The sequence below is a fragment of the Oenanthe melanoleuca genome, chromosome 3 (genome assembly GCF_029582105.1).
Source record: "Oenanthe melanoleuca isolate GR-GAL-2019-014 chromosome 3, OMel1.0, whole genome shotgun sequence".
NCBI lineage: Eukaryota > Metazoa > Chordata > Aves > Passeriformes > Muscicapidae > Oenanthe > Oenanthe melanoleuca.
The window spans coordinates 69,095,873-69,120,463 of NC_079336.1; the positions used below are offsets into that span (position 1 = coordinate 69,095,873).

Genomic DNA, 24,591 nt, shown 5'->3' on the forward strand with positions numbered 1-24,591 from the left:
TGTGAGGAGCAGCTGAGGGAGCTGGGGGTGTTCAGCCTGGGGAAAAGGATTCTTGGGAGGACCTCACTGCTCTCTACACCTGCCTGAAAGGAGAGGGTATCCAGATGGGCATCGGCCTGTACTTCCGAGACGAGAGGAAATGGCCTCAATCTGCGCCAGGGAAAGTTTAGACTGGACATTAGAAGGGCATTGCAATGAGCCGAGCATTGCAGGCCGGCCCGAAGGCCCGCGCCCCGCCGGCCCCGCCGCAGCGCCGCCCGGAGCCCGGCAGGGGGCGCTGCGCTGGCGGCCGCGCTCGGCGGTGCCGCGCTGGCCGAGGGGCGGTGCGGGCGGCGGCCCGCCATGGAGGCCAGGATGAACCTGCCGCGGGGCCCCGAGAACCTCTGCTTCGACAAGGACGAGTTCATGAAGGTGCGGAGGGGCCTCCTGAGGATGGGGGTGGCGGGCTCGCTGCGGGACAGAGCGGCCCGGAGCCTTGGCCGGGAATTTGCAGCTCCGCCAGGGCCCTGCCCCGGCCGGGGCTGCGGGGAGCGCCGAGGGTGTCCCTGACCGGGATCCGGGAGGCGGCCGTGCCGGAGCAGAGGCCTCGCTGCTTGCAGAGCTTAGAGTAGTTCTCAGCACTGAATTTCGACTCTTGGCTGCTGCTTCTGTTTGGTTTTTTAAGTCTTTTAATATTTTGGAAAGCTGGTCTTTAGATATTCAGCCCCCCGACACTGCGTTAAGAAGCCTTTTGCCCCATAGAGCATTAGTTTGGTCAACTCGCAGGCATATGGAGTACTTTATTTTGGGTGTGTTCCTTGTGTGAGCTGTTTGCTTACATCCTCCTCTCTTTCCTGTTTCACTTTCAGGCGGATTTTGATGTTGATCATTTTGTGTCAGACTGCAGGAAACGTGTGCAGTTGGAAGAGCTCAGGGAGGATCTGGAGCTCTATTACAAACTCCTTAAAACTGCTATGGTAGAACTCATCAATAAAGACTATGCAGATTTTGTTAACCTCTCAACAAATCTAGTAAGTGTTACTGATTGTATTGAGTAGTTCAAGCGTGATATGGTTCATGGATTTTTATTTTTCATATGAAAAGCATATGGCTTTTATTTTGGCATTTTATGCTTTAAGGCATCTTAAACTGAGGTCTCTAATCCTTGCACTGAGACACGATTCCTGTAGAGCTTAGCTGCTGTACAGAATTGCTGTTGGCCTGTAATAAATGTTTTAGATGTATGCATTTTGTCTTGAAAAGCTGATTCATTAGGGAGTTAGACTCAGGGCACACTTTGTTTCAAACGGGCAGCGCTGTTAAAACCGAAGGAAATAAATTACTAAAATAAAATGGCAATGATAAAAAGTAAGGCTGTTCTAAAAGACTCTTTTAGGAATCTTTAAACTTTTTGTATAGTCAAAGTATCTTTAAAAACCCCCCACTTTGTGTCTGAAAATTGTAATTTTTCCAATTATACAGATTCAAAGACTGAGACTTAACATATTTCTGAGAGGAAAAATTTCCATAGGTGGAAATTTTGTTTCTCTTTTGGCTTTATGTGAAACCAGTCTCATATTTTAATGCCTGTATATGAGATACTTTTACATTAAATTTAAAACTGGAAATTGTAAAGAAAGTTATGTTTTCTCAATTCTCTTTTAGTATCTGTAAAATGATAGGCTTTGTCAGTAATTCACATATGATCTTATAAAATAAGTAATAAATGTGTTTGTGGCAATTTCTTCAGGTTGGCATGGACAAGGCCCTCAATCAGCTCTCAGTACCCTTGGGACAGTTAAGGGAAGAAGTTATGGTATGTTCAGAACAATCATTGTCAGCAGCTTGGTAAACTTCAGCTCACTCTCACATGATGTACAGAACATCTCCTACTCAAGTTAATGTTTGTTACAATAAACTTCTCTTTGAAAATTGATGACTCTAGATTGCTGGTAGGAGAGGCATTGTGTTTTCAAGCAGGAAATATATGTTTCCTATAGTGCATTTCAATCAAGAGATAGAGAGTTTCTTAAATTTGACAAGTGAATAGATTCTTACAAGACAATTCTTTGGAAATATCTTGAAACTGTTTTAATATTTGCTTAACTTAAAGATGGCAGAAAATTCAGATGCAGCACAGTCCATTTATGGATTTATTTTGCTCAGTGTGTGGTTTAACCATAAAACATCACCCTTTTGATGGTGGATCTTACTCTGGCTCTTCCACACTGAATTGGTATTTATAGGAAGGGGCAATTTTTTATCATCTCGATTCAAGGGAATGCTTGCTGCATAAATGTCCTTTCAAACTATCACACACTTCATATCTAACAGAAAACAGGGTAGCTTAGAGAAATCCTTATTACAAGAAAAAGGCTATTAAAAGCTGAATTATAACTTCAGTTGCAAGACATAAAAATATAATGGGTTGATTGCCTGTGTATAGGCAATGGTCATTTGTTCTCTCTGAGGTACTAAAATGAACAGTTCTGCTGGAAATAATTACATTTGCAGTGGCAATACCTAAGGAGCAGGTTCTACTTTCAGTTATTTAGTTATATTTTTGACTTTTTCACTTGATGTACTGTAGCTTTTATTAGTCCTATAATCTTACTAATCTGTGTCTTTAAGTTTAGAGGTTTTTTTTAATGATTTTTTTTTCAACCCTTAAATGCATATATACAAGCTACATACTGATTTTTCCTCTCAGAGTCTTAGGTCATGTGTCAGTGAAGGAATTCAAGCAGTAGATGACCGGATGACTAAACAAGAAGATATTAGAAGAAAAAAGGTACAACAGATAAATTACTACCTTTAAAAGATCATTCTTAGGATGACTTTGCTTTTGCCATTAATCCAGAGAAAATGAAATTTAGAAAGTCCAAGTCTGTCTAGATGTGCACTGTGCAGGATTTTGTACTTGTAAAATATATTGACGTTTTGGTTGACAGACTTCATATTTTACAGGGTCTTGTTGATCATAAATCTTTATTTTACTGTAGTTGCCCAAAACACATGTTTGATTTATTTGGATTTTTTTTTTTTTAGGTAGAGTTGCTCTAGTTTCTGACTGCAGTAGCATATAAACTTACTTATTATGAATGGAATTGAAGTACAGCTGTTTAATTTTTATAAGCAGGAGACACACTGACATTTGTTTTTGTGCTTAACTTTGAAGAACATCAGGGATAGGACAACTGTCCTACATCTGCGACAAACCTTTATTTCTGGTGTTTTATGGACTTATGTGAGCAATACTTCAGCTGAGACATGATTCAAGTGTTAAGATAAAGGGATAAAACTTAAACTAGAAAAAGCTCAAAGAACTAAGATACCATCTAAAATATTTTCTTTAAGTGATGTCAATTGGGATTGGGGTTAGACACGAAAAATCTTTCTTTAATTACAGATGTGTGTCCTGAGACTTATTCATGTTATTCAGTCTGTTGAGAAAATTGAGAAGATTCTACATTCCCAAGGCTCTAAAGAATTGTCCTCATTAGAGGGAAACAGGTAAAAAAATTCTGATGTTCATTTTTGTTTGTAATTGATGGGACTAACTTAATTTCATGGTGTTTTTGAAGGTGAATTTAAAAGTAGTACGATGTATCTTTAGAAATGTAATGCTGATGGAATAAATTACTGTAATTTTAGTATTTCCTTGATTTTCGTCTTCTGCAAGCCAGTCATTCACAGAACATGTAACTCAGACTCCAAAGTTCCAAATTACTCGTGGTGCTTTCAGAAAGCAAGTTTTTTGAAGTTGGTGTGCAGTTATTTTATTTAACTTTATTTTATTGGAAGTCACTAATCCTTCATGTCTGAAATACTCTCTACAGTTTATTCCAATGTCATTTGTAGGTGAAACACAATAGTTTTGCTTATGTGTAAGTGAAAGAACTGCTTTAAGAACAGCTGAAGGCAGGCAAGGCAAACCTAGTAGAAGGAAGGTTTGTGACAAATTCCAGTCAAACCTCTGCCTTTGCTGAGGATTGCAAGATGTCTTTCAGCCAGTTTTGGAGCTGATGTGCCAGTCATGCACTTAGGCTTGATTGGGATGCAAGTACAGTTTAAGCTGGAGGAGGACACAGAGGGAGACTGTCTCTTCAGCTCAGTGTGTTGGATCACATGGTAGTGGGGGATAGGTGTACCAAAAAGTGGGTTGATACCTAGAGGGACAAAAGCAGAGGTTTTCAGTCAGGTGAGGCACTTTGCTGAATTAAATTTGCAGTTAAGATCATACTTGAACAACTGAAAATTTGGCTCATTATTGGGATTATGTGGACTTGAGAAGTGCAGTTTCTGAGCTCTCTTAAGACTGACTTTTCATGTGATAATAAAGCTGCCGTCTAGAAAAAGGTGCTTTATACTGCTGAGGCAAGAGCTTATGTTCCTCTTAGCTTCTGCTTCTCCCACTTCATATTAGAGCTGCAAAAAAGTGCTAATCATGTAGTGTGCTCCAGATCGTTATTGCTTGATTGCAATAATTACAGTAGTACCTATCAGAATTTAAAATATTTAAACTACAAAAAATTGGGGGAGAGCTCTGTCTATCTGTTACATATGAGAGTGAGTTGGTTTGAAAGGATCTAACTGTGTATTCTCATTTTGTATCATCTCTCTTCTAGTCCACTTCTAACTGGACAAGTTTTAGAGAGAATTGCCACAGAATTTAATCAACTACAATTTCATGCAGTACAAAGCAAAGGAATGCCCCTTTTAGACAAAGTGAGACCAGTAAGTATTGCATGACACTCAACACTTGCACAGTCAAGCAAAACCAGTATAACTGGTAGACAAATGCCTGTTTCCACAGAGTTTTATTGAATTAATTTATGGAGAAAAATTGATTTCCTGAGGTCATTTTTATGAGTTGACTAGAGCTATTGCTTTTTCTGAGCATTTATGCCCTGTTTGCTTACTTGTTTAGGATGAATTACTGAGAATAGGAGTAGGAAATATGACAAACATTTTTGTCAGCCTAATGTCTCTTACAGTTTGTCTGCTTACTAATACTGAGGCCCCATTCTAGAGATTTATGTTGGCTTTGTTAGCTGCAGTGTACAGAACAGAATATAACTGGAATATGCCTACACAGTGGCTGGCTTGAGTATATTCAAGTTTGTCTTCTCATGAAATTATGCTGGCCATTACTAATCTCCCAGTATACTGTTTTACCTACATTAAAAGATTAATTGGTGTTTTGGTGGGATTTCTTTTTTTTTTTATTAATTCAGTGGGGAGAGGGAATAAATGAAAACTTGTGCTTAAAGAAAGCTGTGATTGTGGGGTAATGATCAGCCTTAAGCTGATTAGCATGAGGATGTCATTCTTAATGGCTTTCAAGCTAGTGAGGTAGTTCCAGTTTTTCACTTTGTGCCTCTGCCTGTTGGCAGTAGAAACTTGTTTCAGCTCCCGACATCCATGGAATCATGTTGTTACAAAACATTTGTTATGTAGCTTCCTCAGTGGTGTTTGCCAGGATTTCTGTCCTGTACCTGTTGTTGCTAAGGCTCATCAGAACGTAGCTTTCATGACTAGGCAGCAGTTGGTTCCTGACTTTGCACATTCAGTACAAATCCTGTGAATCATTTTAGGATGAAGGGATACAATATCGCATGTAAAAAGGGAGGGAAGAAATTTGTCTATTTGTTGAGCTATATTCATGGTTCAACTCTGACTACCTTAATGTGTGTTGCTGAACTTCCTTCAAATACAGAGTTGTAGGGACCATCTTGGGCCAGGAGTATATCTGGAGGTATTGTAGCAATGAGTTGGATCCAGTCATGGGAGATCAGGAAAAATGGTTTGCTGAAAGGAGAGTATATATAGACTGAAGAAGCTGTTTGGCAGAAGCCAGAAGGAATCTAATTGCTTTGGTTTTTGCTAGTATCACTTGTTGTCATTGGTTTGTGGTAATTTGACAAGTACTGCTCGGTACACGCTGTCTGTTTAGTCTCTGACAGTGAGGGATAAATGCTACACTTGTTATCCCTGGTCACTTATTGTAAATCTTTTGTGTATTGTCACATACTGGTTCAGTTGAGCAAGGAACAATTATTGACTTATTTCCTCAGGATAGAGCAGACCTGATGTAAGTTACCATATAACTTAAAACATACAGAAGAAAATAATTGCCTTTAGTTTTATCATAATAATTCCTATCTTACATAGCATCAGTAACCCATTAAGTTTGTGTTAATGTTCATTCAACACTGGCAGTTATCAAAACTTTTGTACTTTTCAAGTGAGGATAGAAAGCCGAGTTAGATACTTCTGGATGAATTTACTTCAACAATGATGACAAGGCTTTGATTTTGGCTTTTTATTTTCTCTCTCTTTGTAGCGTATAGCTGGAATAACAGCCATGTTGCAGCAGTCTCTGGAAGGGCTGCTCTTGGAAGGCCTTCAAACTTCAAATGTTGACATAATACGCCACTGTCTGCGCACTTATGCAACAATTGACAAAACACGAGATGCAGAGGCATTAGTTGGTCAAGTGCTTGTAAAACCTTATGTAGATGAGGTAAGATAACATAAAAAGATTGCAGTTGTTTTCCAAACATGTTTATTTTTCCTGTGAATCTCCAGCTTTTGTTGGCAGCTTCAAAATATCGTTGTGGAGAGAGCAAGAGAACTGAGTTCCAACAAAATGTCACTTTGGTTGCTCTTGCTATATAACAAACAAAGGATGGAGGAATTCTCCTACCTGCCTGTCACCAATTTCAGGTTATATCCAGTTGGGATTCTTTTTTTAACCTCCTTTTTTTCTTGGGCTAAAGAATCAAAAACCAAACCTCTCCTGCTTAGGACAGGTTTCCATTGGGTGTCTCCTAAGTGCTGGAACAGCTGCTGCAGTGTGGAACATGTCACTTTCCCCTCAGTTTTCTCAGGGTCTATTCTTTCACCACTTCTGCACCATTCCACTTGTTTATGTAGCAAGAGGCAAATGTGTTCAGACGTGTGGAAGAATACCAAGAAACAAGCTATTGTTCTTTTCCTACTGTCTTTCTCTTTATGGCAGAGATTATCCCTTTTCACTGAGTATGAGGTACTGTCCAGACAAACTGATTTGCTAGCTGCATTAAAGGCTTAGCAATGTCACAGAAGATTGTTTCCTTTGGCTTGCCTGTGTTTGGGATTGGACCAACCACATCTGCATTTAGAAGGAGTTTTTACTTTATTGTGAGTTTGATTAGCTTTTACCAGTTGCCTGTTTAATTTGACAGACTGCTTCAGGTGACAGTGATGTGGCTGTGGTTTGAGAGCCAGGTACAGTGACTTACATTTAAGAGAAAGGAGCTCCTTCCCATTTTTGGGCCAGTCTTGGCAGTTAAGAGTGCTGCTTTAAAGGAAGTAATAATTCAAGCTGGCAAGTTATACTTGGAAAATATAATTTTAAAAAAGTAATAGACTGACTATCGCAGTATTTGAGGTTACAATGTTAAGAATTTTGCATTACAGCATATTTTATATTCACTTTTCTGGCATTTAACATTGAGCTGTTCCTGGCAGGTGATGGTGGAGCAGTATGTGCAATCCCACCCTAATGGCCTCCAGGCTATGTACAATAGGCTGTTGGAGTTTGTTCCTCATCATTGTCGTCTCCTGCGGGAAGTAACGGGAGGAGCAATTTCCAGGTAAGTATCTTGGGCTTTCTCTCAGCTGCACTGAAGTTCCAACAAGTATTGTATGCTTTGAAATCCTTTGCATTATCAGCTTTCATGCACTAATGATTTATCTGGCCCTTCCTGAAGATTCATAGTCAAGTTTGATTTCTATCTCATGTCTGTGTTTTTCAAAACAAAACAGTGGACAGACTTTCCTGGTGCTGCCCAGACCTTCAGAGGAAACAAAGACAATCCTGTATTTCAGTAGTAGAAGCGAGTCCTGTGCATAATAATACAATGTGTCAGATAACTTGTTTTTTTGAACCCATTAAATATGATTGTACATTTCATCCAAGAGCATAATAATGCCATTAAAATACAAGTTCAGAAGTTATTGAGTTGTTAGTGCACATCAGAAAAGTGGGGATGATCCTCAGAGGTTTGACTGATTTATTGTGTGTACCAAAACTACAGGTTTAATTGATTTGTGCTTCCACTGTGTTCTCAAAAAGTGCTTAATTCCTTATGCAATTAAATTGCCTGTTTTCAAGCTTAAATAATTCAGGTCTACTGGATTGTATCCATTTATTCATCTGTTTGCAGGATGGTTAATATGGTAGGCTGCTGTAATTAGCAGAACTATGGATGTAGCCCCTGGAGAGTGCAGAATTACTTTTCTAATTAGTCATCCATTGCTGAGCTTTTTATGACTCCTGAGTTTTACTAACATTTAAATTCTTTTAATCCCTCAGCAAGTTTTAATCATTCTTCTTAATAATGGAATGCTTCTTCTTTGTAATGTGGTGTACTAAATTGGAATGGAATGCTTTTATCTCTTCTGCTCTCAATTTTTAAGTTTTCATAATCAAGGTAGCTTTTAATCATTTGATCAAACACAATATGTATAAATACAGTTTGGAACAATTAGGAAAAGGTTCTTCTTCTCTTTACATTAGTCACATTCCTACTTGGTAGGTCTTGGAAGTTTGGAGCTATTGAAACTTGACTTATGCCAATAATAATAGGATTTCTCAGCTGAAATGTACAAATTTTCCAGCAAAATAGATAATGATAAATTTTTAAAACACTTTGAGAGTTACAGAAAACACCGTGGATTTGATGAGACTGTGGAATCAGATAAGGAATCTTCAAAGGAAGAACAGTTTAAGTGAATCAGAGTAAATAACGTAAAAAAATTTCATTGCATTTCATCTAGTGCAGTGTGCCTATGTTTTAGTAATTCCTGCCTCCAAATAGAAGCCTGGTAATAAAATATAACCATGGAATAATTGCAATTTTTTCAGTGAAAAAGCAGATATTGTTCCTGGATATGATTTCTTAGTGAATTCGGTGTGGCCAGAAATAGTGCGCGGTTTGGAAGAGAAACTACCATCACTTTTTAACCCCGGAAACCCAGATGTGTTTCATGAGGTAATTAATTTTCATTTTTTCCATTTCTAATTTCTGTGACACACACGAGAATTGAGAGAGTCATGTTCTCTAGCTTCTTCCCCCCTGCTGCTTTTGTCTAAATTCATGTTGTAGCATGGCTTGGAAGAGGAAGTTATCTCAAACCACTTGGTTCAATTTTCATAGGAATTAATTCTCCCCTCAGGTTTGTTAGGAAATCTCATACAGAAGTTATTGGACACCATTTAGTCATATGAATTAGTGTTCATTTTGGGAGTAGAATTGCAATGTAATTCAGGGTGGGAGTGGATGACTCCAGTGTTCACTCAAGTTTAGAACTTCTGTATAGCAGGAGCTGTCGTATCAATTAAATACATGGGTTGCAACTTGTTTTTTACTATGGAAAGATTTAAAAAATTCTTTGTTCACTGGCTTGTTTTAGCTTTTGCTCTGTTGCAGTACTGCAGATTATGTTGTGATTATAAATACAAGTCAACTAAAACCTGAAAATACTTGGCAGTGCCATCAGGTTTAGAAAACAGAGCTAGTATTTCTCTGGTATCACAAGCTTATATTAAATAATGAATTTAAAGTACTTGTCACTCTTGTAGTTTCTTTATTGGTGGTTCTGCTCTGTCTCTAAAACGTCATCTTTTACTAATGTTGAAATAGATTTCTTGGTCTAGTATGAAGATTGGCTCTGGCAGTGCTTTACAGTATGTCACAAATAGAAAATACGAACTTTCTGCTTTTCCTCATGTCCTGTCTGCTTGTGTTTAACCATGATTACAGAAAAATTTGGATTTTTTTCCCTTGGCAGTTTGACTTGTGACTGGTATGAAACATTTTATTTTCAAGATAGAGAAGGGAAGCAGTGATAAATCGTCTGAAGGAAGGCATTGTTGCGTATCAGAGCAGATGACTTTAGGAGGTGTTGATTTGCCATTGGAGGTTTATAAGGCATGTGATTCTTCATGTGTTCCTGCAAAACTGCTTTTGCTAAACACTTTGGTATTTTTTCTTGGAATTTAAGATTTACATATTTGCATATGTATCTATGTATGAGTTTAATGCTGAAAAGTTTGACTGTACAGTATTATTTGTTCAGGGGTAGTTTAGGTGTAGAGAAGAGAGAGGGATTGAAACATTTGTTTTAAATCCTTTAAAAATCAGACTGGTGATAATCAAGTATGTTAAAATAAATGTTTGTGTGAGGTGGTATTTTTAAACTGTTTTATGTTGATGTGCCCTTATTTGAGTTAGATGTGTAGATTTATGGGTATTTAAAAAGAACACTTCTTTTATCCCTAAACATTCAAGGTTTGGCTTAGATTTCTCTGTTTGAAAATGGCTGCATTTTGCTTCCCAATTTTACTTAAATAACTGTGCTGCCAACAATCCAGTCCTAGAAGATGAAATAGGACCCAATCTTGCAGTTAGTTCCTTCTCCTGGAAATAATATTCTCAATAATGAAATAAATCTCTCTTGAAGTGCCTTCTGTTTTGAAAGTGATAGGTGTTTACAGAGCGTTTGGTTTATGTCTCTGACTTACACTTAGGGTAGCAGAGCATTAACAACTTGTTTGCCTTTTTACAGTGCTGGTTTTAGTATCTTAGAAAGGAGGCCTTAAACAGAACCAATCTGTCATTCAGTCTGGGTCTAACTCCCATACCTTTTATGGGTCCATTGTGTTATAAATACACAAGTTAGGAGAAAAGTAGCTACTTAAAAGCTTTTGTGTGTATTTTTCAGAATACTGTCTTGACACTGAAACTGCCGTGTCACAAGAAAGATGTTCCATAGTTATACCTTTAACAGAAAGTTACGAACTTACTGAGATACACAATGCGAAAGCATCCCCGTGGCAGTTCATGTCCTTTGTTCACAGGAGAGTTTTTGACAGCAGACCCTCTAAGCAGCAGTGCAGGGGCTTCTCCCAGTAATGTTTTACTGCTTAACAAGAGGCAAAATCACGTCACTCCCACAGTGCTCTGGATTATGGGTTGAACCCTAACCCTGCAGTGAAGTCAGAAGCACTGAGAGATTGTCAGGCTTATTTCATTAATTCAGTACCCCTACTTACGAGAATATATATAGGTTTTATGGCTGTTTCTTTTTTTTTTTTTTTCTTTTTTTTTTTTTTTAAATAGAAGAAATTTGCACAGAAACCAAACTAGTTTTTATTCCATAGAAGTAATTTTAAATGTCGATGTGTTTTGATTTTAAATTTATTTACATAAGTTTTGTGGTTTGTTAGCAAGGTCAATTTTGTATGAAATAACATTTTTTGTACTATTTTACTCCAGGTTTTCATAAAGTGTTTGGCTTTCTGCTTTGTGCATGATTTAATTAATTATTTCATTATTTTCAATTTTCTCATACCATTGAGACCAAATCCACAGTATGTTTGAGGATTAATGTAATTTTTTTTTGCTTGCAACCAGCTTAATACTATTAAAAGACATGTTATTAGAAGTATACACTGGTTGAAGTTAGTTTATCTGAAATTGTTTGAAGTTCTTCTGCATATATTTGATATTTGCAAAACATTTTTAGGGAAACAGATCTAGAAATTCTTATAATACAGGTCCTGTGTAACAGACAAAAATATTTTGCTTCCATTCTTGTGTGTGGTTGGCTATGTGTACTTATGAATTTCATTCCTGATTATTTCTGTTCATTATATACTCTTATCTGCTGCACCTGATTCTGTTAGTACAGAGTTAGTGCAGCACCACCCCAGTGATTGAGCTGAGAAATACTCGCTAATCTCTTGATCAGTGTGCTTGGACAGCTTTGTGCTTTTTAGAAGTGTCCTGTGCTTTTGTTTCCATAGAGTAACAGTTCTGAGTTAGTTTGGTTTTGGTTTCACTGCAGTCCAGGCTTTTAGCCTTGTATGAATAGTTGATAAGGGGCACTGTCAGCCCATCCTGAACCTCAAGCTTAGTTGTAGCATGATACAAGAGTTCTGCTGAATGGGTGGTGGCCTTCCTTGTTTGCTGGGAGCCTGTGTGTGATCAGAATGCTCCTTCTCTTCCTGCAGAAATACACCACCAGTATGGATTTTGTACGGAAATTTGAGCGACAGTGTGGCTCCCAGGCTAGTGTGAAACGCTTAAGAGCTCATCCCTCTTACCACAGCTTTAACAACAAATGGAACTTGCCTGTGTATTTTCAAATAAGGTTGGCATGCATTTATTTGTTCACTCTTTTCAAAAATAGAGGTCACACCTCATTGTTCAAAGTCTCACTTGTCAACAAATCATAGTGGAAATCAAACTAAGAATTTAATTAACAAGAGAAGTAACTGTTTTACATATCTTTCAACAATTTAGCAATAAAACACATAACTACTCTTCAGTATGTACTGTGTTGTTACACCAAATTTGGTAAGTTACTTGTAAGATTTTCAGGAATAGATCTAAATAAGTCTCGAGCTCTTTGTTTCAAATTCTTTTTCTCCGGTGTTCCCTAAACTAAGCTATGTATTGAAAGATCCTACTTGTGCATATCCAGAGGAATACTTACTGTGATGGAAGAAATCTTTTTTCTTAGACATATAGAACTAAGGGACTTAGGAACTTTCCAGATCTAGCCATGTTTCTGACATTCTTTTTTGTCTCACAGGATGTACTCTTTAAAGTGCTGGGTCTTGTAGCATTGCTTTCCTAAATATTGTCCTCCTATTCCCTATTCCAGAGGAGCTAAGTAATAACTTATAGGTTATTTTACTAGCAGGTCTGATGTATCTGTAAGATTTCCTTTTACAGTCCTTGCAGTTAGAAAAGAGCAGAGAGACCCAAAAAAGCTCTGTTTTAATTCTAGTAATGTTAGAATTTTAATGAACAAAACAGAATATAAAACCATTTTTAGAAAGTGTAGCCTACATGTCTGATTGTAAGGCTGGAGAGCAACCCTCCAGGCAAGGACCCATTGATGAAGTCTGCTGTGATTCAAGTGGGCCATGTGTGATATCTCTTGGTCCAAAAATTTCTGAGAGCCTCTTAAAAAAAAAAACGACCAAACAAACAAAAAGTGGAATTTCCAAAAGAGGGGGAAGAGAAATTGATGTTTATTTTTAACTGAATTACTTTAGTGGCCTATTTTATTGCACAGTTCTGTAATTGGCAGTAACACTACCATAGTCAAGTTCATAGAGTTTCTTTAATCTAGGATGAATCTGAATTTTTCACACTTGTGCTGAAAAATTCTGTCCAGGAATCTTATGAGTGGTAGAGTTAATATAAGTGACAGGAGCATGGGACTGGGAGCTGGGCCTTAGTGTTTTGGTGGTTCATAGTGTTTTGTAAAACTGTAGTTACAGCATCTGATATCCTGGTTAGGTTTTTTGCTTGCACATCTGTTCAAGCAGTTGTGTAGTGAACTGATAAGGGTCTGTTACTCAGAACAAAATAAAGACTGATGTTCAACTCCAGGCAATTTCCCCAAACCACTTAACTGTACAAATACTCATGCTGGTCCAGGGGAAGAGGCCAGGATATTCACAACATAGTGGTGCACAGACTAAAAGTGTCCATGGAACTGCAGCCATTATGAACCTTTTAACAGATATGTATCATTAATAGGTCTCTGTGTCTGCCCTTTTTGTTTCAAGTGCAACTTTTCTAGTAGGAGACCAATTGATCAAACTTTGATAATCTTGCTCATAAATTGAAATGGAGCTTCAGCATATTATTTCTCTTCAAAATTGTTTCCCATTAAGTATTCTGAGCTCTAATTGATTAAAGCACTTTAAAAAAAACATTTTCCTTTAATCCAAGATTACTGTAAGTCTAAATAGTGTACTATTTCGAGAAATGTTTGGATAACAGCAGCTTCATCTTTCATTCAACAGATTCATCTTTAACCATATTATTCCTTTACATTGGAATAATCTGCTAACTTTGGAAGTGCCCAAGCATTTTATAGTGCTTAATTGTGAAAATAATATAACCTATTAATTATATATATCAGGGAAGCTTTCTTTTGATGTGTGTTTATGTCCTTTAAGTCATACAAGATTTTTATTGAACTGTTATCTCACACTTTGGCATTTATAGTTAAGATTGTTTGGTTCTTTCTTTTTTCAGTTACAGAAATTCCCCAGAAAAATTAGCCAGTACTAAAGCCTTTAGAAATGATCCTTTGAGGAACAGATGGATGTTTAGGCATTTCCTCTGTAGCAGTGCTGGCACAAACAGCACCAGTAACTTTCTCATGTTTCATTCTTTCAGTTATGTCAGTACAGTTGATCGTGGAACTGTAGTGAACTCCACACTGGGGAAATTATTTCTGTGTAAGAAATACTCAGCAAAAATTACGTCATTGTTAAAAACCTTATTCTGTTCTCTGATCCTTTTCACTCTCTGTTGATGGAAGCAGTGCATAGGCAGAACTGAAGTTTTGAAGCTATTTCACAAACATGTTAAGTTGCTAAACATTCATCTTAGTCCATTAGGAGTTTGAACAAGGAAAAGCTAGGTGGGCCCCTGTCCTGATCTGGAAATGGTAGTTAAGAGACTTGAAGAGAAACCCTACAGGTTTGTAATTAGTAAGTTTGATAGAAAGACTTACAGAGTTACTATAATGCATTTAAAAGCAAAAAAAGAGGAAACTAGTGACAACAGAACTTCCCACAGGGGAGCTTAAAATGCTGCAAGTATGGAAAAGTATCAGAGGTTTTAATACCTTGCCGTTATACCTAAAAAATTTTGGAGGTGTCATTTTGGTTTGTTTTTTTTTTTTTTTTTGCTTTGAATGATGAATTTTTTTTAAAAAGGGGTATTTTTGAAAGGGTGTTTTTTAAAAAACAGGTATCGTTGAGGAACTATTGATTTTTATTAGGTACAGAATTGTTTGTTGAACCTTATGCTACTGCTCATTAACAAAAAACATGTAGAAAGCTGGAGCTCCAGTATCAGGCAACATACCTGAAGGTTAAAGAAAGTATGTGTCAATTTGTTTGCTTTTCATTTAAAAACAGTAACAAAACCAGAACCTTCCCTCCTCAAAAAGCTGAGGCTTGTCACCCTGTCAGCTATCATTTTTTATAATGTTTGCAACTATGACTTTGATAATATCCCAAAGTATAAGCTTTGTATGTGCCTGTAAAATGTCAAAGGTTGTCTTTCAAGTGTTTGAATGCTGGTGTTAAGCTGGGCAAAAATAACCCCAGGTTTAAAATCTATGTCCATTGATAGCACATTGAAATAATACTAAAGTAAACATTGAAAAATGTTTAGACATCAATTTAAGCAACTGTTGAATTGTGATATTCAAAATTTTTCTTTTTCTCAGATTCAGAGAAATAGCAGGAGCCTTAGAAGAAGCACTTTCTGATACACTAGAGGAAGCACCAGGTAAACTTTTATTGCAAAACATATTTATTGTAAAGGAATCAGTAGTAAAATTAGCAGTGATCACTCTGGCTCTTGAGTATTCAGTAATTTGCATCCCGTGGTTCAAATGAGCTTCCTGATTTATTGATCAAACAGTATAAATCATTGTTATAGAGATGGCAATGTGAGAATTCTGTTTGGTGATCACTTTGCTTGCTTAAAAACCCCCTCTTTAGCAGCTGTCATTAACATACTTATGGAACTATCCTCTCAATGCAAGAAGGAGTTGTTAACATTTGACAACCAAAAGGCTATGCTGTGTTATTAGGGCATATTTTTCTTAATTGTTGTAGCACAGTGTAGAGTGAGAAAATGGCTGTGTGAAAATGGCAGCATTTAGGCTTGCTGTCATTCATAGTGTTGGTGTCTGCTCCAAAAACATACATTGATTTATGAGGAGATGAGGAGGTATGTACAGAAGAATAAGGGTGATTACAATATGCTTCTAACATGCACTAGAAGCATATTGTAATCAGAAGAACTAATTTCAGCTAACAGAGTGAATACTTATGAAGAAGGTAGCTATGAGCTACCTAAATGCCTGTATGTATGTTTCCACACATGCCCTCTGAAGCAAACTAGGAGAAAAAAATCCCGATGGAGACAAAATATACAAATCTTACAACTTCAAGGCATAGGCCTGAAACTTGCGGGCACGTTCCTTATGTTTCTAACTGTATTCTCTAAAATGTTACTGTGTAAACTGCTTTAAAAGTATTTTGTTTAAATATGGATATTTGTACAGTGTTTTATATAAATATTTATAGCAAATATCTCATATAACTGGGAGAGGAGCAATAGTGTAGTGCTAAGGGAGTATTATGTTATGGCTAGCAGGCATATCTAATGTAACTTCTTCAAAAGACTGCCAAAAATTATTTTGGAAATGTTATTTCCTAAAGTGGATTATTTGGCCAAGCTGTTTCTGCCTTTATTGCAGGCAAATTCTAATTTATTGCTTTTGGCCTGCATAGCTACAGTAAGACTTTAGTGGAATTTTAAATCTAAAACATTGAGGAGATAGTATTTTAAGAGTTTGTTTCAGGCAATGCTTGATAACATCTCTATCTTATGATTGTATCTTTTAGGAAGACTTTACTTTTTAAATCTTGGCTAATGCAACGGCACTGATGTTGCATCTTCTAAAAGTGTGCTTAGGAACTTGACCTTTGTTGCCTTAATCATTTCTAGCTGGGAGCTCGTTCTGTCTCTTGGCCACTCACATGGTGTGGACGAGTCTTGTGAAGTGCTGGTCAGATCAGATGTTTTTACCGCTTTTAGCGCACCGCCTGTGGAAACTCAGCCTGCAGATCTTGGCACGCTACTCTGTGTTCATCAGCGAGGTGAGGGAGCATCTGCTTTAAGGGGTTGGTGATGGGGTATAGCCATCAAAAATAGACTTTCTGAAGCAAAGTATGTGACCTCTTTTTAAGAGGTTTTTTGTGAAGTTAATGGTTTTTAACCTTCAAGCATTTCTTGGGTTTGGCTTATAAAAAGTATCACTGCAAAATACGTGGTTAGTCATAAATATCAGTACTGTTGCAGTGCTGCTGTCTGGTGGTTGCCAAACCTGTTCTTCATGCTCCTTAATGCTGCCTCTGCCACTGAAACAAGAAGCCAAAATCTTAATTTTCTTCTCTTTGTGTGTTGTTGATAGAGTGAATGAAGTTGTGAAACAGAGCCAGGTGAAAAATAACCCTCCAAATAAGAAGGAGTAATATAATTTGGATCAGTTGTTTAGTATTGAGAATGCAAAACCAGGGTTTCCTGGGCAGCTGACTTGGCATCAATGATCACTGCAGCTGAGCAGAGAAGCTGTGCTTTGCTCTTGTACTGCCTGCTCCCACTCGGATTTGAAGAGATTTCTGGAAGTCATTTGGTCCCAATTCCTACTCAAAATAGGGCCAGCTTAGATGAGGTTGTGCAGAGCCTCTTAGGCTGAATTTTGAGCATATCTAAAAATGGTGATTGCACTCTTTCCTGCAAACATTGGTCCAATGACTGGTTGCTCTATCCTCCTATTTGACCAGAATTTCTTTTGCTACAGTACATATCTATTGCCTATTACTCTGTCACTCAAAGTAAGATCTGATTCTGTCTTCTCTGTACATGCCCCTTTGGTAGTTGAAGACAGCAGGAAGGTCTCAATTTATAATTTCTTTTGTGACTCAGTGACTTAGTTCTCTCAACTAAATTAGCTCATGGAAAGTACTGATAAGTACCAGAGTTAAAAAAAAGTAGTCAGAGGAAGCACTTGCCTGACAGCAGAGCGCTTGAGGAGGTGGGAGAAAGGAGTTGTTTGACAGCAGAACCAGACTGCCCTCTATTAACCTTAGTTAGACAGATTTGTTCTAAATCATCCAACTTTGTAGTGCACTCAGATTTTTTTAAAGTTTACTTTTTACATGATTTAGTAATGGTATTTGGTAATATCCCTTGAAAGTGTGACATTCTAATGCTGAAGTCTTACAAATCCTTTATATACTGTTTCAGTTTGTCCATCTTGAACTCATTATTGCTAGGTTTACACTTCAATTTGATGTTTCAGGTTTCTGAAAGGCCCATTTCCAGTGAGAATACAAAGGAAAGCAAAAAACCTGTGCCAGTTGGTAGAAAGGAATCTTCTTTAAACCTCAACCCCAGTGAGGACCAAGGGAATGGATCTTCTCTAGAAAGTCTGACATTGTCTTCCATATCTAGTACTCAGCTGATACATGTTGCTGCAGATCTGGACAAACTCCAGGATCGGGTTTGTGCTTTTGACTTCACTTAGAAAGAATCTTCATTGATGTTTTTGGCATCTTGTAAGGGTGTTAAATTGTTTAAAATAATGGACCATAATTTTTTAATCTTAAATGCTAAAACTTGGGGTGTCTGATACATGAAATACATGGCCCACTTTGTGCTTATTTAGAATGGCAGATTATGAGCAAACCACTTCAGGTATTTAAATTCTTTTTAACAGTAGCTGCTGGACTTAACTCCTAAAAGAATATCTTTCTACAATTTCTTAGTGTGAAGTATCACTGCCAATCTTACCTCTTTTCAAATAAAGTCTCTGTTGCAGCTTGGAGTGTTGTGCAACAGCTTTAATGTTACCTTCTCTTTTAAGTGTTTGCTGGTTTTAGCCTTGGAGGGTGGAAAAAGTTTTATCATCATCATTATTATACTTGATATACTCCAAAATCTTGAGGAGAGATGAATGGTGTTAATTGTCTCCCAGTAGGGATGATTCCTGTGTTTTTATTTTTAGTTAGGCTGAATATTCTGTAATTTGTGAAGTTGTAAATTGCAGGTGGATTTTGTTAATTCTGAATTATTTCCTCTGAGTACAATAGTGAGGTAGAGGATTTAGTGTGTAAGCCTAAATTCCTGTGGATATTGTAAACTTCTAGTATTGATTGCGCAGAAATGCAGTAAAACCATAGAAATTGAGGGTGCTTTGTGATGCACTTCAAACTTACAGGATGTAGGAAAAGTAATTAAAATGTTTATAACATTTTATATCTCTATATATCTCTTGGTTTTGGGTTGGTTTTTTTTTTCAGATTCCTGACATCTTAGACATGATTAAACCAAAGCTTGAAGTGATTGGCTTCAAGAATATATCTTGCATTGCAGGTAAACTTGAGAGGGTCCTTCCCCTTTCTCCCAGATCCCCTCTGCCAAACAAATGAAATCAGCTTTTACAGTTTCATTATTTAGAATGAAAATACTCAATGAAACTTGCCTTTTGTTTAAATTGTTAAATAGAAACAATCTTGATCAGAACTGTTGCATGTAGAAAATATTCAGTGATTAAAATTGAATGAGTCTAAAGTGCTTTTAGGATTTTTCTCCAGGAAGTGAGGACTTTATCCTAGAAGATTCATATAATTAAACTTTTGAAAGAATTAGGGAGGAAGACATAAGGAGAGGCTTTCCATTATCCAGTTGAAACTAAAATGTTTTTATAAAATGGCTGTTCTTCCTCAGGCCTGATGAGTCATGTGAGGCAGAGGGTTATCAAAGTATCATAGTTAAATACCTTAACTTCAGAGGGCAGAAGCAATTCAGTATTTTAACCTCCTTTTTTCTTTCTGGATTTTTGGTTTGGGTTGGTTTGGTTTTTGGGTTTCTCTTCAGTTTGTTTGGTTTCTTTTCATCTGATCATTCTTTATGTGAAATAGGGAGTTTGATTTTAATTTAGTAATTAAAGCTAGGCATGTAACTGCATGAGTAAACTAGTCCCTGTCTGCAAGCACAGCCAGAAGTTCTGCATCATGAGTTCCACTGAAATATCTAAATCAGAACTACTGGTAGATGTCCAAGTCTATTAGAGGTGTAGGAGCTTGTGCACATCCCCTCCTCAGTACCTGGTCTGTTGCCAATCACAGCTTTGAGTTGAACATATTCCAGTCATTCCTTAGGGAATTTAGAGAGAATTTCACAGTTTCTTTGGAAAGTCAGAGCCTTTTGATTTGAAGGGCGTTCTTCATTGCTAATGCTGGAAAAACTTCAAACCTGGAGAATGTTACTTTACTCCACTTGTCTTCCCTTGCCTCTGTCCGTGTTTCTGGCTGAGGAATGGTTGGTGTTACTGGCAGTGTTTTATAAATGGCTGGTGTGTACTTATTTGGTAATCACATCCTGTACTTGACACCAGATAGTGAGTGGGATTAGGAGAGTGAAGGGATTCACGTAATTTGTGTTGTGATTGGGCAGGGTAGCTCAGTTTAAACTTCAGCTTTTTTACTTTAATAGGAGCCTTGGAAGATTCAAAGACTTCTCTGTCAGCCTGTGTGCCTACCTTGAATAACAGGATTATCCAGGATCTCAGTGAATCCTCCTTTGCATACCTGAAAAGTGCACTGGAAGTTCCAAGACTATATAGGAGAACCAACAAGGTCAGTACTGGTTGCAAATGAAAAAATAAATCTCAGAAAGCGCTGTGCTGAGACTGTTTTGAGTTCTTCTGTCCTGCCATATCTGCTTGACCAGAGCTCATGACAATGTCTTCAACCTAGTGAAGTGTAGTACAAGGTGTAGGTATTTTAACAAAGGTGTAATAATCTGTTTTGGGCACTGAGTCTGCTCAGCTTTCTCTGGAATCAGCATAAGCAGAAACAGCATTCAGGACCATACCCTGGTAAATATGCATTGCAATATGGCACATGCATCTCTGAGAAAGCTTTGGTCATTTTGAAGCTTGTTCTGTGTTATATCTTGCTGTGATATAACACTACTGAATAATTTTGTGATGGCATCTTTCCTTTATATAATGATCTCTTCACTGACTTGTCCTGAGTGGTTTATGTGTCTCTTTACTTAGGTACAGGCTTAGCAATTTTGACATGTGCTAGAATTGCGTGTTGATACTTTTAATAAGTAAATGACTGGTTCCTTCTTCCCGGGTTTGTTTCTCTGTCATCTACCAGGAGGTGCCAACTAAAGCTTCACCTTATGTTGACAGTGCTCTTAAGCCCTTCTTCCGACTGCAGAATGACTACAGAGATACCTTGAAGCAGCCCATGATTCATCAGTGGTTGGAAGGTGCTCTCTCTGAAAGCACACAGAAGTAAGAGAACCATACAGAGCATTGTTTGCCTTAGTTAAAAATTCCAGTGTCCATTAAACAGGCACAAGTAAAACCAAAACACTATGAATTAACTCAGTTATAAAGAAAATTAAAATACAGCACTCCTTAGGTGGGATATATTTCCTTGGATTTACTCTTGTGTATTCAGCACATGAAAAGCTGGGCATGGAATCCAAAGGACCAAGGACCTGGTTCCTGCTCAGATTTGTGCAAACCATGACATGGTCAATAGGGCATTTGAAAAATTGGTTAGCTCTGGGAATATAACAGTGAACTAAAGACGTGCATTTTGTTTCAGAATTGACTTAGGAACTTAACCTCATGTTACTTTCAGTGAACAGTGGTTGAATTTTCAAGAACTTGAGTTCTACTGTCCTTTGACGTTTTTAATGTATGTAATAATTATCCAACTTTTTTGTGGCTTAAAAAAAAGCTTTGGGCCTTTTAAGCTACCTAGCTAATTGTTCACAGTTTTAATAAGGCAGTCATAAAGCAATACTTTCTTTAGCAGATCTTCTGTTTCCTAGTTAGCGTCTTGAGGGCTTTTGAACATGAGTAGTCATATGCATTAGGTTCCGTAATGGATTTTTTTTCCATTTGTCTACTGTATTTTAAATTCTTATTGCTGTATTTTAAATTCTTATTTCTGTATTTTAAATTCTTACTGAGCAGGAATATTGCATTCTGTGGGTTCTGCCAGTTAAAGCATGTAATATGAGACAGCAATACTTGCTTTTCTTTGAAAGTACTGCCAGAGAATTTCACAGGATACCCCTTCCTTTTTGCATTGTGGACAATTTACTCTTCTTATTCTTAACTCACTGTCTTGGGCATCTGCTCTTCCCAGTTAGGCATGGGATTTCAGTCCATAAGACTTTTTGAACTTTTGTTGAGTAGTTTATATGTGTACTTTGTTTGATTCTATGCTTTCTTTAATGTAAATCCCACTCCATGGGCAGTGGTGTTTTATTTTATCTCTATAATTTCTAAATTAGGGTTAGGGTTCTTCTGACTTTTCCTGCCAGCTTTTTGGCACTCCTGTTTAAATAAATTTCTTCATTTTAGAAATAGGCATTTCTGATTAGTGTGCACATGTGCTCTCTCATACACACTTATAACTTGCCTGCTGATTTTTATGTTTAAAATTTAGCAGTTGCATTCCTTGCTCACCATGAGTACAAACATCTTGAACAAGTCAAAAATGTTGTGATGAGGAGTCTTCCAGACTGAATAGTAATCTTCTGATTAACTTCTGGAACAAATAATGGAAATACTGATTAATTGAAAATGTTAATAATTAGCTTCTTTGCAAGGGAAGCCATTCCTTCTGGCATAGTTCAGCAGGGCCAATGATGTATTTCTGTGTATGAAGTAGGCTCTTCTGTAAAGTGGAATTTTTTCTTTTTCATTAACCTTCCTTAATTTAGGTACTATGAAACTGTATCTGATGTGCTCAGTTCTGTTAAGAAAATGGAAGAGAGTCTAAAAAGGTTGAAGCAAGCCAGAAGAACTGCAGCTTCAAACCCTGTTGGTACTAATGGGGGCATGAGTGATGATAACAAAATCCGACTGCAGCTTGCTCTAGACGTTGAGTATTTTGGAGAACAAGTAAGTTAAGGGAAATGAGGTTTTTTTTATTATTAATGGTTTTGGAAGGGAGATGGAAGAGGAATGGGAACCTTGACTCAGGCTGTGGTCTTGAAAGCCTTGGTGGTGTGGGTTTGGGGTTTGGGTTTTTACATTTGTGTAAAGGAAACTATTTCAGACCTTAGTGATTATAGATACCACTTTAGCAATGCATGCTTTCCTGTCCTTTGTTATACAAATGCAAAGCTTGTATTTCTTACTAATCAAAATTCAAGTACTGTTCAGTGCTTGGAAGCATTAAGAAGAAACACTGTGTTTACAGATGAGAGGGCAGGGACCTGACTTAGGTCTGATAGAAACTTCTTTATGGCCCTTCCTTTGTTTGCCTTCTGTTGGGGTGTTTCCAGCCTTGACTTTCTGCGTGGTCAGGGTCTGTTCCCAAGAGCTGTGAGGATGTCAGCCTGATTTGTTGTGCTGCACAATTGTAAGTGCTTTTCATTGCCAAATATGAAATTTTAAATAGCAAAACATAGAAGAAAATATTCCAGGAAATGTATGCAGTAGCTACATTAAATTGTATAAGCATGCTGTTTTTACTCCTTTATTTTTAAAAATCGTATCTAGATATAAACAAACTTCCAACTAAGGGTCCATATTGTTAGTTGCCTAGGAGTTGTCATTGGCCTTGTTTATGAGCAGATGCTGTTGGTGCATTATAACAGGTAGATTAAGTCTGCTTGTGTGTGAGCAGATGCTTTTCTCTGATATGAGATTAATCACAATTGGGTGGAACTGTGGAAATCTTACAAAAACTATTATTTGTCAGTTTTTGCCTGAGGTTGAGCTTTTGTTCTTTTTTTCCATTACTGAAGTGTGAATTTAAGCTGAACTGGGACAGATTATTCATAATCATTTGGAAGATGTTTTGGTATATGTGACTGTTACAAAGAAAAGCAAACACCTTTTCAGAATCACTTCATTATGGTTTTAGTTAGATCCAGATTTTTCTGCTTCACTGCGCTCTTAGTTTTTTCATGGCCATATTTTTCTTTTTTGTCAGAGCAATGGATTTCCTGGCTAAGAAATTACTTGCAGCAACCTCTAATTGTAGAGTTGTTTTCTCTCCCAGGAAGTTCAAGGCTAGAACTGTAGGCTCTTGCAGCCTATTGAAAAGCTTTCACTCTCATGCTGTTGGCTCTTCCTGGATGTATTCACATTGATCTTTAAACTATTGCCCAGAAACTTCATTTGGAGTTGGAAAAAAAAGAATCCCTTTAAATCAATGCATTAAAACCAGCTACAGCCAAGTTTCTCTTTCTGATTGCATCACTGGGAAACTTCCAGCTGGCTTTAGTTACAAGTTGCCTAGAAGATGGTGAAATATTTCCCTTGCAAGACACTTCTGTAACTGGAGAGACTTCACTGAGCAAAGTTGGATGCAAATTTTTTATAGTTTGCATTATATGCAGTTGTGTTTTTTGCCACATGTCAATGCAGGACAAAGCATAGGCTTCACTGAATGTTTTAAGTAGAATAATTAGCAGGTTTTTAATGTTTTAAAGAAAATTAATGGGTTTTCTGTATCTTTTTAGATCCGAAAGATGGGACTGGAGACAAGCAGCATAAAAAGCTTTTCAGCCCTTGCAGAGCTGGTTCTCTCTGCCAAGGACCAGGCTACAACGGAACCATCCTAGATCTTTTTGAAAGCATGTGATTGAAGATAAACAGTGTCTCTAAAAGAAAGAGAGAATTTTACTCCTCTTCATTTTACCAAATAAATAGCAATGAAGTGCTTCCTAAAGTGTCTCGAGCTGCAAATCAGTGTATCTTCTGCCTTGATAAACTTGCATCACCAAAAGACTGAGAATTTATCACTTATCCATTATATGGAAAGCAAAGTTCTAAACTTTCTACTATAGAATAAAAGTAGAAGAAAATGTTTTTCTTATTTTTGTTGTACAACTTGAAAGGTACAAGAACAAAGTTCTGTGTTAAAAATAATATATAATAAATTGTCTTTCTAACTTT

General features: G+C 37.2%; 1 protein-coding gene across 1 annotated transcript; it reads left to right on the forward strand.

Annotated features, from left to right (window-relative positions):
- The first annotated feature begins 287 nt into the window (after positions 1–287).
- Positions 288–24,591, forward strand: COG2 (component of oligomeric golgi complex 2). The gene is made up of 18 exons (XM_056486589.1): positions 288–411; positions 849–1,010; positions 1,730–1,795; positions 2,690–2,770; positions 3,389–3,492; positions 4,608–4,716; positions 6,326–6,505; positions 7,495–7,619; positions 8,894–9,020; positions 12,044–12,183; positions 15,298–15,359; positions 16,590–16,741; positions 17,947–18,147; positions 18,947–19,019; positions 20,142–20,284; positions 20,816–20,955; positions 22,404–22,584; positions 24,156–24,591. The coding sequence occupies exons 1-18, from the start codon at positions 343–345 to the stop codon at positions 24,255–24,257; spliced, it is 2,217 nt and encodes a 738-aa protein (XP_056342564.1). The 5' UTR covers positions 288–342; the 3' UTR covers positions 24,258–24,591.

Bases quoted from the DNA above. Each gene is read 5' to 3' on its own strand.
- COG2 (XM_056486589.1), top strand. From the start codon at position 343: ATGGAGGCCAGGATGAACCTGCCGCGGGGCCCCGAGAACCTCTGCTTC. The intron at 18,148-18,946 runs GTTTGTGCTTTT...TTTTTTTTTCAG, and splicing joins TGGACAAACTCCAGGATCGG to ATTCCTGACATCTTAGACAT. The intron at 22,585-24,155 runs GTAAGTTAAGGG...GTATCTTTTTAG, and splicing joins TTGAGTATTTTGGAGAACAA to ATCCGAAAGATGGGACTGGA.